The sequence below is a fragment of the Sander vitreus genome, chromosome 2 (assembly GCF_031162955.1).
Source record: "Sander vitreus isolate 19-12246 chromosome 2, sanVit1, whole genome shotgun sequence".
Lineage (NCBI taxonomy): Eukaryota > Metazoa > Chordata > Actinopteri > Perciformes > Percidae > Sander > Sander vitreus.
In genome coordinates, this window is record NC_135856.1 from 7,401,217 (window position 1) to 7,417,056 (window position 15,840).

At 39.9% G+C, this 15,840-nt stretch overlaps 2 protein-coding genes and 1 non-coding gene across 3 annotated transcripts in view; 1 reads left to right on the top strand and 2 right to left on the bottom strand.

Moving 5' to 3' along the window:
* Window positions 1-963: 963 nt before the first annotated feature.
* baiap2l2b (BAR/IMD domain containing adaptor protein 2 like 2b) lies at window positions 964-11,873 on the bottom strand. Its single transcript, XM_078268202.1, is given in 14 exon segments — window positions 964-1,092; window positions 1,550-1,576; window positions 1,669-2,028; window positions 3,083-3,148; window positions 4,874-5,081; window positions 5,398-5,500; window positions 6,314-6,418; window positions 6,630-6,761; window positions 6,943-7,032; window positions 7,886-7,957; window positions 9,593-9,654; window positions 10,459-10,545; window positions 11,531-11,606; window positions 11,820-11,873. Coding segments are annotated over 14 exon segments (1,518 nt in total). The 3' UTR covers window positions 964-1,016.
* On the top strand, window positions 2,491-2,584 carry trnai-uau (transfer RNA isoleucine (anticodon UAU)). The gene is made up of 2 exons: window positions 2,491-2,528; window positions 2,549-2,584. It is a non-coding gene; the product is annotated as a tRNA-Ile (tRNA).
* Window positions 11,874-14,434: 2,561 nt separating the features above from the next.
* Window positions 14,435-15,840, bottom strand: part of LOC144531000 (extracellular serine/threonine protein kinase FAM20C-like) — a 33,960-nt gene continuing 32,554 nt past the window's right edge. The window contains exons 9-11 of the mRNA XM_078270866.1: window positions 15,069-15,150; window positions 14,893-14,952; window positions 14,435-14,678 (exon numbers count right to left, since the gene is read on the bottom strand). Of these exons, the coding sequence (XP_078126992.1) occupies window positions 14,435-14,678; window positions 14,893-14,952; window positions 15,069-15,150 (386 nt within the window). The remainder of the gene's footprint in view (window positions 14,679-14,892; window positions 14,953-15,068; window positions 15,151-15,840) is intronic.

The window sequence follows — 15,840 nt, forward strand, 5'->3', positions numbered from 1 at the left end:
CAGCTCCACACAACTCTCTATGTATTTCTCAGTATGGCTATGTTCAGAAGATTGTGTCGTCCGGTGACTTTCCCGCGCAGAAGCTTGAGTGAAGATAATTACCTCTTCTGAAGAGTCCATCATGTTTTTTTAATCCTCTGTGTCCTCCTTGCATACTAGCAACTGTGTGGGGGAGGGGTGGGCGGCACGTGCGCGATCACCGAAGGCTTGTATCATGTGGACGTGCCAACAGTGTTGTTGTCATTACTTAGAATTCCTCATGGGGGAGACAGAAACTACGCACTATAGCTTTAAAAAATGAGCATAGCATAAGAGCAAGACACATGACAGCTTAAGTGAAAAAATACAAATCATTTAGCTATTATCACCTTAAAGGAATACTTTGAGATTTTGGGAAATACCGTTATTCGCTTTGCTTGATAGATTCAGATGAGAAGATCATCACCACTCATGTCGGTACGCTAATTATGTTGCTGGAGCCAGCAGCCAGGTGGCGTAGCTAAGCATAAAGGCCTGGAAACAGGGAAAAACAGCTCTGTTAGTCAGCAAGCTGTTAGGCAGCAATCTGTTTCCCCCAGTTTCCAGACTTTATGTTAAGCTAACCAGCTGCTGGCTGTAGCTTCATATTTAGCGTACAGATATAAGAATGGTAATGGTAGGTAGAAAGCGAGTCAGCATATTTCCAAAAATGTCTAATTACTTATATTTTTACTATAACAGGCAAACAGACCATCTATATAAAAATCCAAATACTGTACAAAGAGTTGATAAAACAACTACTTTAAAAGTGTATGTTTGTGATATTAAACTACTTAGATGTACTACAGTATCACCTTTTCTTTTGGTAAAACAAAAACCTCAACACTGTACCAAACCTTCCTCTGCTCCTGTAGCTCAAAGCCTTCACATTTCAGAGATGTCATTACTTCGTCCTGAAACAAAAAATATATATTCTGCCTCCACAACCTGATCTGGCAGCCTCGGTTACAAACCCTGCCAGCATGAGCGATGACGGATCAGTGGATCTGAGGAGAAGATCTGTCATTGGTCTTCGTGGGGCGAAGCTTTACAGTGGCGAATGGGTTTGTGCCTCTGAAACAAGAGGATGACGTACAATGTTACACAATACCTTACACACTCCAACTGCCAACACAAATAAACCCCATACACACACATGCACACACTCCAGGTTGGGAAACTAACACCAAACCCCAGCCAGAAAATGGAACGTTATAACTGTGGATAGTGAGCAAGCATTTCATCATTTTCATACCAAATACACTTCTAAAATGACACATAAAGGGATACTTTAAGTGCCCATTGAAACCTTGCAGCTAGCACAAATCCACTACTCTTCAACTTTCATGATTATGCATACTTGTATGGAATGAATTTGCATCATTTCAGACAAATGCCAAGATACAATACTGACTAGCAAATAGATCACCCTTAATGAAATAAGTCAACAACAAAAAAGATACTGGAATTCAGACAGTGAACCACAGAAAACAAACTTTTTTTCTATCAGCACATACACACTGACATTTACCTGGGAAACAGTGGGTTTTCAGGTGGCCTGTGGGGTGATAATGTCTAAGAAAAGAGAGGATTGCCAGTGTGAATAACCAAAACAAGTGAAGTAGCATAAGTGTACCAGGATGGTTTTGCCATCCTTTGAGAGTTAATCTATTTCAGAATTTAACTCTCTCTGGTACCTGGACATCAGATGCTGATTCACCCCTCCTGTCAGGGAGGGGAGAGATTGGTCGAAAATCTGCAGAGCCCCTTCTAAGATTCTGACTCAGCGGAGGTGGTGGCGGTGGGGGAGGAGGTGGAGGTGGCTGTTCGTTGTAGTTCTTTGTCTGGCTTGACTCCAGTTTCTTCTCAGGGAGAGGAGAGATTGGCCGGCCGTCTACAGAGGCTCTGCGGTTGGGTGTGGCTGGTGGCGGGACATCTCCATAGCTCTTGCTCTCTGGTTGGTCAGTGTAGGTGTCAGTGGGGTCCAGCAGATTGTTCATACTGTGGCTTCTTAGAGAACCACCACTGAGGGGTCAAAGGCGCACATATAGGAGCATTTAGTGATTCATAACAGGAGAGTGACCTGGAATATGTTGGCGAAAGATAATAAATATAAAGCCTCCTTTCCCATTTCTGAGCTGGGGTATGTTCCACAAGTATATACAGTATATTATTTGTTACAGAACAGCCCACTAAATATGCATTTTACAGTAGGTATTAGTACAGTCATTCTGTAGTGTGAACTGACACAGAACAACAAAAATATGTTCTATTGGTGTTCAGAGTCGGGCAAGTTTCAGATCTGCAACAGAACAGTGCTACTAAAAATGTTAGGCATTCGTTCTCTTGCTCGAGGACACTTTAGCAGGTTGTCTGCTGGCCAACATCTGGGAGTTGGAGCATTTTTCGAAGTGGTGAAGAAATGTCCCACCCTACTCTGCCTTTGATTGGCTAGTACTGCTTTCCTCTGTAGCTCCAGTGGCGCAATCGGTTAGCGCGCGGTACTTATATGACAGTATACAGCAGGGCAATGCCGAGGTTGTGAGTTCGATCCTCACCTGGAGCAGAGTTTTTGGGGGTGGCAGTAGCTCAGTCTGTGGGGACTTGGCTTGGAAACCAGTGGGTCACCAGTTCATGTCCCCATACAAACAAGTACAGAGTGTGGACTGGTAGCTGGAAAGGTGCCAGTTTACTTTCCGAATTGCATGGTACGCCTGTTCATCGGCAGCCACCTCGGGCTGTGTGTAATGTGTGAAAAATAACAATCAATAAAGTATGTCTTCTTCATTGGTTGGATTGGGTTAGGTTTAGGCATTAGGATTAACACTGGTTAGGGTTAGGGTAAGAATGCCAGGGTAAGCCAATCAGAGGCTGAGTAGGGCGAAGCATTCCTTCGCCATCCTAGGAATTGCAAATTCGCTTCCAATCTAAGGTCAATCTGTCACACTGAAATCTTTTGTCATTTTACATTGTAAGAGGCAGAAATGTTGGCCACTATACCACAGATGTGAATTGTTTTCAACATCTAAAATTCTTTGGTGTGCAGACTGACAGTAATTCCTACCTTGTTGCTAAAGTGTTGGAGAAATCCTCGACAGGGGCCACATAAGCAGCAGGGAACCAGCCCTGACTGGAGGAGATAAGACAGATACAAATGAGGAAACAACAAATCCCATACATCCTCGTGTCCTTGTACCAGGAGTATATACTGTAAAACATTCTACATTCTACATCAGACAAAACATACGGTTTATTTAGACTTGAAATGAATGTAAAGCGTAGAGTGTCTATAAACGACGATGTTTTGCAGTACTTGTTTGTGCTCTTACCAAATGGAAACCTACACAAAAAAACATTTATATTTCATCTCATAGTTTAAGTGGTCAAAATAAATAGCTTTACTGTCTTATTGCACGAAATGACACTTGCTGATCTCACGGTCAAGGTAACTTTATTAATACCCGAAGGAAGATTTGGCCTCCTTTTACACACACACACACACACACACACACACACACACACACACACACACAATCAGCAGCAGACTGTAGGATGTAATGTGACAATGAGACAACATTGCTCATTACTAATAAAATACAATAATTAAATAATTCCGCAGACCAAATACAGAAATAAAAATAAATAAGGCAGCGGACGTGCATTGCTACTACTTATTGAATATATGTATAGCCGCTGGGACAAAGCTGTTGCTGTATCGTTTAGTTTTACAGGGTGGTACTTTATACGTGCGTCCCGACGGTAGGAGCTGAAATTCACTATGTAAAGGGTGGGAGTAGTCTTTCAAAATAGTTCCAGCTATCCTTTGTAACTGTTGAGAATACAGGGATTCTGGGTTGAGCTGTGGCTTTCCCATCAGCTTACTGGACCACTTCACAATTTGATTCAGACGGTTCCTATTTTTAAGAGACAAGTTCCCAAACCATAACACCAGGCAAAAAGACAAAACTGATTCAATAACAGTATGATAAAATAGGGTTAATCAAGGTTCTGTAAATGTGGAGGGAGGAACGTTTTCTCTGGCAAAACAATGGCTGGTTTCCCTTTTTACACACAGCGTCACAGTTTGCCTCAAAAGTCATTTGCTGATTTGTATTGCTTTGTTGATATACATTATTTCTCAACTCTTGCACATAAAGGTGCTGAGATTTCTTCTTTCAAAACACTCGGCCTATAAGGCCATCCACATACTGCCCATACACGTGACTAATCAGCAATGCGAGACATTTTGTTCTCATGATAAATGAAAAAATGACAATACTGTTACCATTTCCATTCAATTTTCCTTTGAATAATTAAAGCTATAGTGCGTAGTTTCTGTCTCCCTCATGAGGAATTCTAAGTAATGACAAGAACACTGTCGGTGCGTCCACATGATACAAGCCTTCTGTGATCGCGCAGGATTAAAAAAACATGATGGACTCTTCAAAAGAGGTAATTATCTTCACTCGAGTTTCTGCGAAATACAGAGAGAGTTGTGTGGTGCTGATCATCTTAATTAGCTTTGTAGCAACTCATTTGGCAATGGCTTGAATGTAACGGATGTTTATTAATATCAAAAAGTTACGCACTAAAGCTTTAATTAGCTTTCTCATCTCTGTTGTGACAATGTGATTTCACTGTCAATGGTGGAGGAGGGAGAGGGCTAAGTAGCAACGGTTGTGCCAGAGCTTTATCAGTTGCAATATCTTCTGGTTGCAATACCTTCTGGTTGCTGAAAGTCATACATAGTCGCAGATTTTTAGAATTTAATTCCAATGTAAAACATCTGAAATACACTAATCCATAGCTCCTGCACCTGCATGCATACACATTGTCTTCTATCTCAGCTACCCACCGCAGGCTGCTGTCAGTGCGTCCATACAGCCAGCCGTTGCGTGGCTCTTGAACCAGTACGGTGACAGTCTCTCCCCTGTTGAATGGTAGAAGCTTTGGGTTGGATGAGGAGGGGTGAGAAACCAGGGCTCTCATGGATCTGCCTCCACCCAGACCCAGAGATTCCCCCACTGAGCTGGAGCGAGAGCGGCTGGGGAGGGGAGATGGCGCTAGAGGGTGGAGAACAAGTGGAACGGAGAGCGAAAAAAAGGAATAGGATGAAGAGGGAGAGTTAGACATAAAACAGGGAAAAGCTTTTCTGCCTCATGCTTACCATGCCATTAAAAACAAACTCAAAGACAGGTGTGGGAAAAGAGGGAAACGTGTGTGTGTGGGTGTATGAATGTGTATCCATAGGCAAAAATAAAGGGATAACTTATTTACTCAGACATACCACTGATCTTGTTTGGCTTCAAAGGTTGTCAGAATGTAATCACATTCATTTACAACAATCATAGTTTCCACAAAGTACAGTCTTCCTCCCACCTCTAGAGGGCACTCTGCCCAGTGCCTGCTGCTCCCTCCTGGCCCAGGACATATCTTCATCTCTGGCTACTGTCTGCAGCAGGGAGCTCACTGAACCTCGCAGCTGGTCAGAAACAACATACACAAGTAAATAAACTCAACATTTTATAGAAATCTAGCACTGTAATTGTTTTTGCTTTAAGCACAACGCTTAAAGGTGCTGTAGGTAGGATTGTGAAGATCCAGGACTTAGCCAAAGAATTTGAACATCGACAACTTCTCAGTCCTTCCCCCCCTTTCTGCTAAAGCCCAAACTGTCTCCTAAGCCCCTCCCCCCCACAAGGGAGAATGAATGTGTGTGCATGAGCAGTGATTGACACGCAGTTAGACACCCCCCCCCCCCCCCCCGGCCCTGATTGGTGCATCTGAACAGGGAGCGGTGGATTTTTGCAAATCGCACACTCGCGCTGTAGGTGGTGCCAGAGGAGCTGAATTTTTATTTTTTTATTACCTTCATGTAGTTCTACTGGAACATAGGGTCAGTTTCAGCAAATATGACAGAAAGTTAGTTTTATAAGTCTTACCTACTGCACCTCTAAGTTGCTTGCTGTCTAAATGTAAACAAAACATTTTTAACATAAATATTTGTCTCAGTCACTAATTAAATAATTGTGATCCATTCTATCAAAGTCAGCACTTTCTGCAGATTATTTACACTCAGTGGTTACTCTGACACTGTGTATTAGGCACACCAACACAGCACATGGTGTGAAGTTTTCCATAATTGTGTCACTGAGGCTATATACAGACACTGGTGCGGCATCCCAAGCCAGTACAGCTTCTTTACAGGCTGTCTGGTGCTTAGAATACTAATTGACTGAGTATAATGTTCACATTGGATCAAAACAATTGACTAAACCACGTAACGCCTTGGTACCTGTGCATCTTGATCCAAATGAGTGGGAGTTCGAGGTCTGGACCCTCTGGTGTCGTTCACTTTCTCCTTCCATCCATCTGCCTTCTGCTGGAGAGACGCACCCGTCTAAAAACAGATAAGAGAGGTAAACACCTCATTAAATCTCAGGCAGCAACAAAATGAACTTCAGTAAATGAGCCAGTGGACGCTGAGGCATGAATTTCATATAATCAAGCAATTAACATGCTATCACATGGGTGGAATAAAAATGTCGTGTGTGTGTGTGTGTGTGTGTGTGTGTGTGTGTGTGTGTGTGTGTGTGTGTGTGTGTGTGTACCTTGTTTATAAGAAAGAGCAGTGACTGAGTGAGGCCACAGTGTTTCTCTGCCAAGAAGCGATACCTCCTCTCCTCCTCCTTCTGGATCTCCTGCTGGCTCTGCCTCAGGTACAGCATGTACTCACTGTTCTCCTAAAAACACACACACACACACACACACACAGGGAAGCATGCACACATCAAAGTATGAGAAATGACACATATACAATGGTACACAAGTATTGCTACTGGACTAAGTTTGTGTGTGAATGTACATTGTGTACTGTATATGAGTGTGAACCTACATAGTGTTTGTACATGTTTGTGTAACTACCAGAGAGTCTCTGTAGGCTCCTCGTCTGAGCTGTTTCTCCAAAGCCTCTGCCTGGTTCCTCACCTCCAGCTCATAGACTCTGCGACTACCCTGATGCACAGGAAACAGATTGATTTATGAAGCTCTGATGTGATAATAAAAGGTTCTCTTGAGACTAATTACCTCTCAACTGATTGTGGTCTTGACTAACTTTACGAAATAATTCAAACTCAGATTGGTATTGGACATTCTCAGAAAGTTTTTTTTCAAATCTGCAGGGAAGCTGCTTTGAGGTTTATGTAGATGGAAATGCAATAAATATGGCTAAAATGACCAGATACATGGGAGTCAAGTTGTAAAGTTGTCCACAGCAACAAGTCAAAGATTGACTGCGATTGACAAACCATAACGAAAAAGTCATTGGCAAATTACAGTGGCGTTCTCTTTTCTTATTGAAGGATGTGTAAATATTACTTTTCTTGTACTACCATTAATGTAGGTAAGTTTCAAATCATTAAAAGAATGGCAACACATGTGAACTCCACAGTGTACTGTACACATCAGTAGTTTCCATATGTTGAGCCACAAAGTAGGAATGAGCCATAACCCTAAAATTAATTTAGTCCACTAAACATTTATTTGCAAAAATATACTGATTAATATCTTACTGACTCTCTTTCACAATTGGATCTTTCTATTCAACCAATAACTCAAAAATATATATATATATATATATATATATATATATATATATATATACAGCATATATATGAATTAAGAATACACAAAGTATTGCAATGCTACAGTATATATATGCAGGCAGACATTTGACTGAGTACATATAATAGAATAGCTGCCTAAGTGTTACCATAAACATACTCCTAGCCAAGTAAGTTCCTCCAAATTCTCCTCAACTTAACCCCAGTCCTCAGAAGAATAAATATAAAAACATTTTTCCACTCACATCAATGTACTCCTCATCCAATTTGACATTCTTCTCCATGGCTTGCAACACCTCTACCTGGAACCATCGAAACTGAAGCAGGAAGAACAACAAAGTCATTGTGATGCAGCCAAGTTATTATGGAAACTGTCCCCTTGTTAAAACAGTAGATTATTTTGTGTGACTGAATCTATATGCAAATGTACATCAGGCCAACTTTTTAATCAAAGGGACATGTTTTGCCTTTTTCACATCACTGAAAGCCACTGCAATCAAGCGCAAGGGTTCAAGTGGCACTATGAATTTTAACCCTAGTGTTGTCTTCCCGTCGACCATGCAACTTTTTGTTTTTCTGGGTCAAAATTTAAACTTTTTTTCAACGTTTTCAACGTCTTTTTCAACACTTTTGTCACTTTTTCCCCAAGTTTTTTTCTGCACCTTTTGACGTTTTGGGGTTTTTTCCCCCCACATCTTTGAAGCTATTCCCGACATTTTTGTCACTTTTTTCAGCGTTCTTTTATGTTTTTTTTTTTTTTTTCAAATGCTATGAAATTGAATAAAAATTGTGAAGAGCATTAGGGAGCCATCCACGTTATATCTTTTGAAAATTTGGTTGAAAGAAACCCAAATTTCTGATATAGAAACCTTTTGAAAATGGGTCAGATTTGACTCGAGGACAACAATATGTAACAGTAATCATTTAAATGATGGCTGCAGGACAACAATGTCTGCTATATGTCATTGCTACACATTTATGTTATAGGTCATTAGGGTTTAATAAACACTTAACTTTGTAAGCAAATGTCTGTCAGTTTTCTTTATTGTCTTTAATTTGACTATTTCTTTATTGGGGTTAATATGTATTCAAATATGACCTGATCACCGCCAAACGTAATTACAAACCAATTAAAACATTTTAGATATTTACGCCTTTTGTAAAACAATTTTTTTTTTTAAAGTGCTCATATTATGCTTTTTTCCTTTCTTTTATTGTGTTATATATCTTTTTTGTGCACGTTATAGGTTTACAAAGTGAAAAAGCCCAAAGTCCACCCCAAAGGGACTTACCATCTCCAACAGAAAACACTGTTCACAAACTGCAGCTCTATTGTAGTCCAGCCTTTACTTCCGTGACAAACGTGCGTCACTTTGTGACACGTTATAATGCTCGCCTAGCTGCTAGTATGGCACTCCCTCATACTCCGCCACTGACAAGCTAGCTAGGTCCGTCTTTGTTGGGAGTCGCACATGCGCAGTAAGCGCATGTGTGACTCCCAACAAAGACGGAACAGAAGTGAGATGCCTCACTCTGTAGCTACAGGTGTGAAAAGAGGAGCTGCAGCAATGTGCAGTACAACAAAAATATGGTGTTTTCTGAAAATTAAACCACATAAACCTATTCTGGTACAACCTCTAAATACAATTATGAACCTGAAAATGAGCATAATATGAGCACTTTAAAGATAATTTTTTGGGCTTTTTTGCCTTTATTGGATAGGACTGCTTAAGACAGGGAAGTGGAAAATAGAGGGGGATGACATGCACCAAAGGTTGGAATTGAACCCGGGCCTGGAATCCTTGTAAGGACTGAGCCCACGCTCAACCAGGTGAGCTACTAGGGAACCCCGAAGCACTTAAATTCTAAGATTTAGCCGGCTTTTCTGAGACAACGGGGATCCTGTGTTTTGGTTTGAATAATATGAGTATTGACTGAAGACATGTACTGACCACTCCCTCCATCTCTGCGGTGAGTCTCCTCTGTGTTTCCGATAACTGGATCAGGACATCCCCTGTTTAAAACGAAAAAGACTAGACATTTTGAATTACCATTGATCTAATGCTTTTTTTTTATTTTGTGTGAATTTATAAAAGAAAGGCACAATACTTGAGCAGTAATTTGATATATGACTTTAACACAATTTAACACTGATCAAGTCATCATGTTAAGATGGCGGAAAGTTAGTCAAGCCCTTTATATTATGGGTGCCTCTGGTGTGGATTATTGTCATGGATTGTGGTTGAGCTAATGAATTGAGTGCAGCTGAAAGACTGTCCCCATCTATAATTTAGAGGCTGTCACTTAATAGGGCCCCAGGTCACGCTGTGGCTCCCTGACCTTCTCAGTTAGCCAACCTAGCAGAACTACGTAAGTCACGCTGTGCTAGCACTGATGAATGAGCCCTCACACTCTCAATGGGAATGCCTTAGCATAATGCTAACAATGATATCATACAGCCCCGTAGTCAGAGTGAAAGTGAAGCTGGTGGAAAATATGCACTCATGCATGCACTTAGGCCTGCATACACACACACACACACACACACACACACACACACACACACACACACACACACACACACACACACACAGACATACAAGAGAGGATGAGATGATGTGGTATTTTACAATCTGGGATGTGTCTGTATGATAAGGCTTGACATTAATTTGATAGAGCACTTAGCCATCTCTAGAGAACAATTATGTTTCTGTAATGCAATAAATTACAGGTTAAACCTGTTATAGAAAGAGTGAGTAATCAATCATACGTAAAAACACACACACACACACACACACACACACATTCACACACTTACCAAGAGAGCGAGAGGCAAGCGTGTGAAGGGCCTGGTCACCCATCTTAGCCACAGCGCTGAAGTAGGCCTCACTGCAAACAGCTAAGGCTGTAGGGCACACACACACACACACACACACACACACACACACACACACACACACACACAATGCACAATAAACTACAACCTTTTCAAATATTTAACTGTATAAACTTATTGGCCTTGGAGTAACACCCCAGCCAGTTATACTACTCTTAACTGGGTCAATCAATTCTGCCTTTATTCATTTTAAACACAAGCCTTGCAGTGCTGCTGACATATGATATGTGGTTTTGGTCTAGGAATAGCCCCATGCCAGTTGGTATAGTTTTACAAAGCTGCCTTGTTGTCCTGTGACTGACTACCTCTTCCTTTTTTTTATCAGGACGAGAGGTGCATTAATGATATATGCTGCTCACCATAGAATCGTAGACAGGAAGGATTAGTGAGACCAGACATGCAAATACAATGGGATGCAGGTTTCAATTCTGCTTCATGTTCTCATAAAAACTTTACACATTTATTTTTACATAATATAAATGTATGCGCGCGCGCACACACACACACACGCACGCACGCACGCACGCACGCACGCGCGCGCACACACAAACACACACACACACACACACACACACACACACACACACGAACATAGTGCGTCTCACTATCTTTGTGGGGACCCGTCATTGACATAATACATTCCCTAGCCCCTTACCCTAACCTTAACCATCACAACTAAATGCCTAACCTTAACCCTTACCCTCACCGTAACCAGAACCTAATTCTAACCCTAATCCTACAACTAAGTCTTAACCCTCAAACAGCCCTTTAAACTTGTGGGGTCCAACATTTTGGCCCCACAAAGCTGTCCGGACCCTACAAGTATACTGGACTCTCAGTTTTTGGACCCTACGAATATAGTTAAACAAGAAGACACAAACACACACACACACACACACACACACACACACACACACACACACACACACACACACACACTTATTCAACCAATCACCCACACATCTACCCACCAGTCACTAACAAGCTCACTTACCTTGGAAAGCATTGACATAGCTGTTTCCTAAAGCAACAAGCTTCTGGAGCCCAGGATTGAAGTGCTCCATCAGGTTCTACAGTAACACACACAAAGAGAAATACACACCAAAAGAAACAACTTTTACTTGTTACTTGTTACTTTTGCAATCATTGAACACACAGGAATGTTAAATCTGATAGATACTCACCCAAGTCACGCCGGCCAGGCCATGTTAAACTATATCTCATAGTTCTTCCTCCCATTTTAAATACTACATTACATTACAGAGGACAAGGCAAGAACTCACCGAATAGACAGTTAAAGTTGATCTGTGCAGCTGGTCACTGGTGGTTCCAGACATAGTGTCCAATTTCAAAGACAATATGAACTGAGAGTCTGTATTCCCATTCAAACTTCTGACAAAGTCTTCGCAGCAATTCTTGTCCTTTGTGTATCAGCGTTTTAAGGCAGTTAAAGTCACTTTTCTCTCTCAACCGTTAATAAGCTCTTTTCCCCCCTTGTCAGCAGTAGATTTCATGGAAAGAACAGGCAAGTGAGCGAGGGGAAGCGAAAAGGGAGTAGGTGCCATCAATCTAGCCAGGCCAGGTAAATTATTGATTGAGCCCCTGAAAGGAAAGGAGGACTGCCAGCTACCCAATTAGCTGTGACGTGAACTCACACCTAAGGGAGGACCTCAACTCTGGTGAAACAAACTAAAGTTACTGCCTTAAAAAAAGGTACATATTAAGTACTCATATTACAGTAAGATACAAAGACACTACAAGTAATTAAAATGCTATGAGGAAATATCTCTAAAGTCATCTCCTTCATAAAACTCACATATCAAATATCTATGAGCTATATACTGTACTCCTATCACACAACAAGTACATAAAAATAATATAAGGATCACCCTTTTCTGTCCATCAACAGACCAACATATTGAATCAAGATGAAAGCTACGATTTCTAACTCTAGATGTCAGTCATGAAGAGCAGAGCAAGTTGAAGACTAGAAACAATTCACATGTGCATTAAAGAATCACAAGAATTCAAAATATAAAGGGGGCTTCTGATATTTTGTACTACTATACTGCAGTCGAACCACACTATGTCCACTCCACTAGAAGCTCTTTTCATTATTCTTTATGTAGCGGGTATCCTAAAAGATAATCATAATTACCAGGTTCCCACACATTTTAATAGACAACATTTCAAAACCTTTCCATGACTTTTTGAGGACACATAATAAAATGTCCATGACCACTTAACGCACAACGAATAACACAAACAGAACTGTATGGTATACTTTACTCCAAATAACTAAATCATTTCAATAATAACAATTATGCTGGTGCTGCTAGAATCCGAGGGCTTTTACATTCATAAGTCCTTAACAATGTTCTGTCTTTTCTTATTTTAGTGTAAACAAACCACATTGATTCATTGCATTACCCATTTTCAACGTGCATTTATCAGTCAGGTTGTGTTTTAGTTCACCTTTTTATTATTTAGTACATTTGTTGCAGTTTTACACTTCATATTGTCAGTGTCCGTAATTATTTAAATATTCCAAGGACTAAGGAAATATGTAAGGGTAATACCAAGGTATGCTGTAATAGTGTATTGTATACAGTACTGTATTTTGCATTGGAAAAAAAAAAAAAATACTAAATAGCATAATGGGCCAAAATCTCCTTTGAATCAGATCAGTCCAAGACAAAACAGTCAAAGTACTAGGGGTGTGCAAAACAATCGATTCATATTCAAATCGCGATTCAAGCTCTACCGATTCAAAATCGATTCATAGAATTCCAAAAATGTATGCATATTTATTTTAAAAAAAATTTAATTGTATGTCTACTGCAATCACATGATAGATAGATAGACTTTATTGATCCCCAAGGGGAAATTCAAGGTCCCAGTAGCTTACAGACAACACACACAACATACATCATAACAGGATGATAAAATAACAAATAACAAACAAATCCACATGAATAATATGGACAATAAAAGATACTAAATAAACTAAATAAAAAATCCACATGAATGTACAAAGGGATGTATAAGATATATATATATATATATATATATATATATATATATATATATATATATATATATATACACACACACACGGCATGGGAAAAGTAACTACATTTACATACTGTGAATCGTTTTTTTAATTGAGAATCGATTTTGAATCGAATCGTGAGCCTAAAAATCAATATCAATTCGAATCGTGACATTTTCTGAATCGTGCACCCCTACAAAGTACTAATATTATTTTCACAGAACGCAAAAAGAGACATTTAAGAGAATGTAAAGTCAAATTGTTCGTCACCAGTCAAACGAACCTGAATCTCAAACATGTAGTCGCCTCCTTTACTACACACACACTTTAACCTGTAGCAGACCAAGTCTGTTGTCGTCACATTTGAATACACCAATTTTTCAAGTAAATGACAAAAGAATTGACAAAACGTAACTTTTTTGTATTTCAAAATTGAATTTCCAATACTTGATAATACTTCCTAGGGTATGGTACAAATAGTTTTAAAATTGCATCAAATATTTGACCAACTATCCATTCCGTTGTTGCATACCATCATATGTATAAACGTTATAAACTCTTTCAACTCTTACAACTTTCAAAACATCATGAATTTTTGATGCTGAAATTCCCCAAAAAAAAATCCTAGGGCACCGTTACATTAGCGGCTCGAATGAATTGTCCCGTTAAACAACCTGTTCTACTTTAACTTATGTAATATGTCCTTGTGACTTTAACTACATCAATGTAACAGCTAACACCATTTTGCATGTGCTAGTGTGAAATGTAATCATGTACATATATATCATAACATATGGGAGGTACAGACAGACTGTCCTACCCAGCAGGTATGACCATGTCTTTCAATTAGGCAATGTCATCATAGAGGACGCCATCATCACCACCATCTTCACTCTGTCTCTTTTGGCAACGACTTACGGTCTCCAGCACAGTTTTCAAGCGCCGATCGAGAGCAGCGAGGTGAGGCTCCGACAGCAGTGGAGCCACACTGTGAAGAGGATCATGGGAGAGTGAGGCCCTCATGACATCACTGAGACGATACTGTGGCAGGGACAGTAGACGCAGGCGTAGCCAGGTGGAGCGACGGATTCTATAGAAAGAGAAAAATGATAGAGAGGTGTTAGAGAGCAAGGACAGGATGGAGTGATAAGGGAAGGAAGAAATATATGAGAAGATAAGAAAATAGGAGGAAAATGGTGGGCACAGTAAAAATTGTATTAACCTTAACTGTGCTAAATTAAGTACTATTCCAACTAACTGCGGACAAAACGGTAAATATCTGCAGAGTACATTCTTGTTTGTACCTGCAACACTGTTCTAGAGGAGCTAGGATAGAGGGCTCATCTTTGGAGTGACGCCCAAATCTGCAATAAGAACAGACCCAGAGTCGGTTAGGCCACATCACAATTACAACCCCAGCAACCACTATGAAAAAGTATATTAACATAGACACACAAACTAACACACCGGAGATACTCACGCCCTCCCGTTGTCAAGGTGTACTAGGAAAGTATTGTTGCCAAACTTCTCAAACGTTTCATAATGGTGCCTGTCCATGTTACCTAGACAAGGGGGAAAAGAAATTTGGTTACTACTGTCGGACACAAGAAAGTTCCCATTTCCTCTGTTGAGCTTTCTGCTGTCAATATCCTATTATACATGACATACTTTCTATAACAAACATTTAGCTGAAAACAGTTTTGTCATGGCCAACACAAGTCAATCTATGACATTTCATATTTAAGCAATAAATGTGCTATTTTGTATAGCTGTTATTGTATTGCTTAAAAATATGTCATGCATAATTCCTAAAATAACTATACCATGATATTGAATTCATTTAGTGATGTATTCTAAAAATTTGAAATGTAGCATTTAAATGTTTTTTATTTACAAGGTTATTGGTTAGTAAATGTATCACTGCCAGCGCTGTATTGTACCTCTTTATATAGACTTTCTTTTTCTACCAAAAATGTTTCGCGCTGGTCAGGGGGGGTACTTTACATACATTATTGAAAAAACTTTGAGAACCACTAAGCTAGATCGTACAAAATGCTATTAATCGACATTATGACATTATTATTGTGTTCAAATGTTTAATGAAAAACCTTACAAAATCAATCAAAACATTACAAAGCGTAATGTATGACGAGGAATTATACAGCAACAGAAAGTCACATGAATTATTGTGAACAGCAGTTAATGACAAATACATTTACAAGATTTCTCATGTAGTATGAGTAAGGACTCTT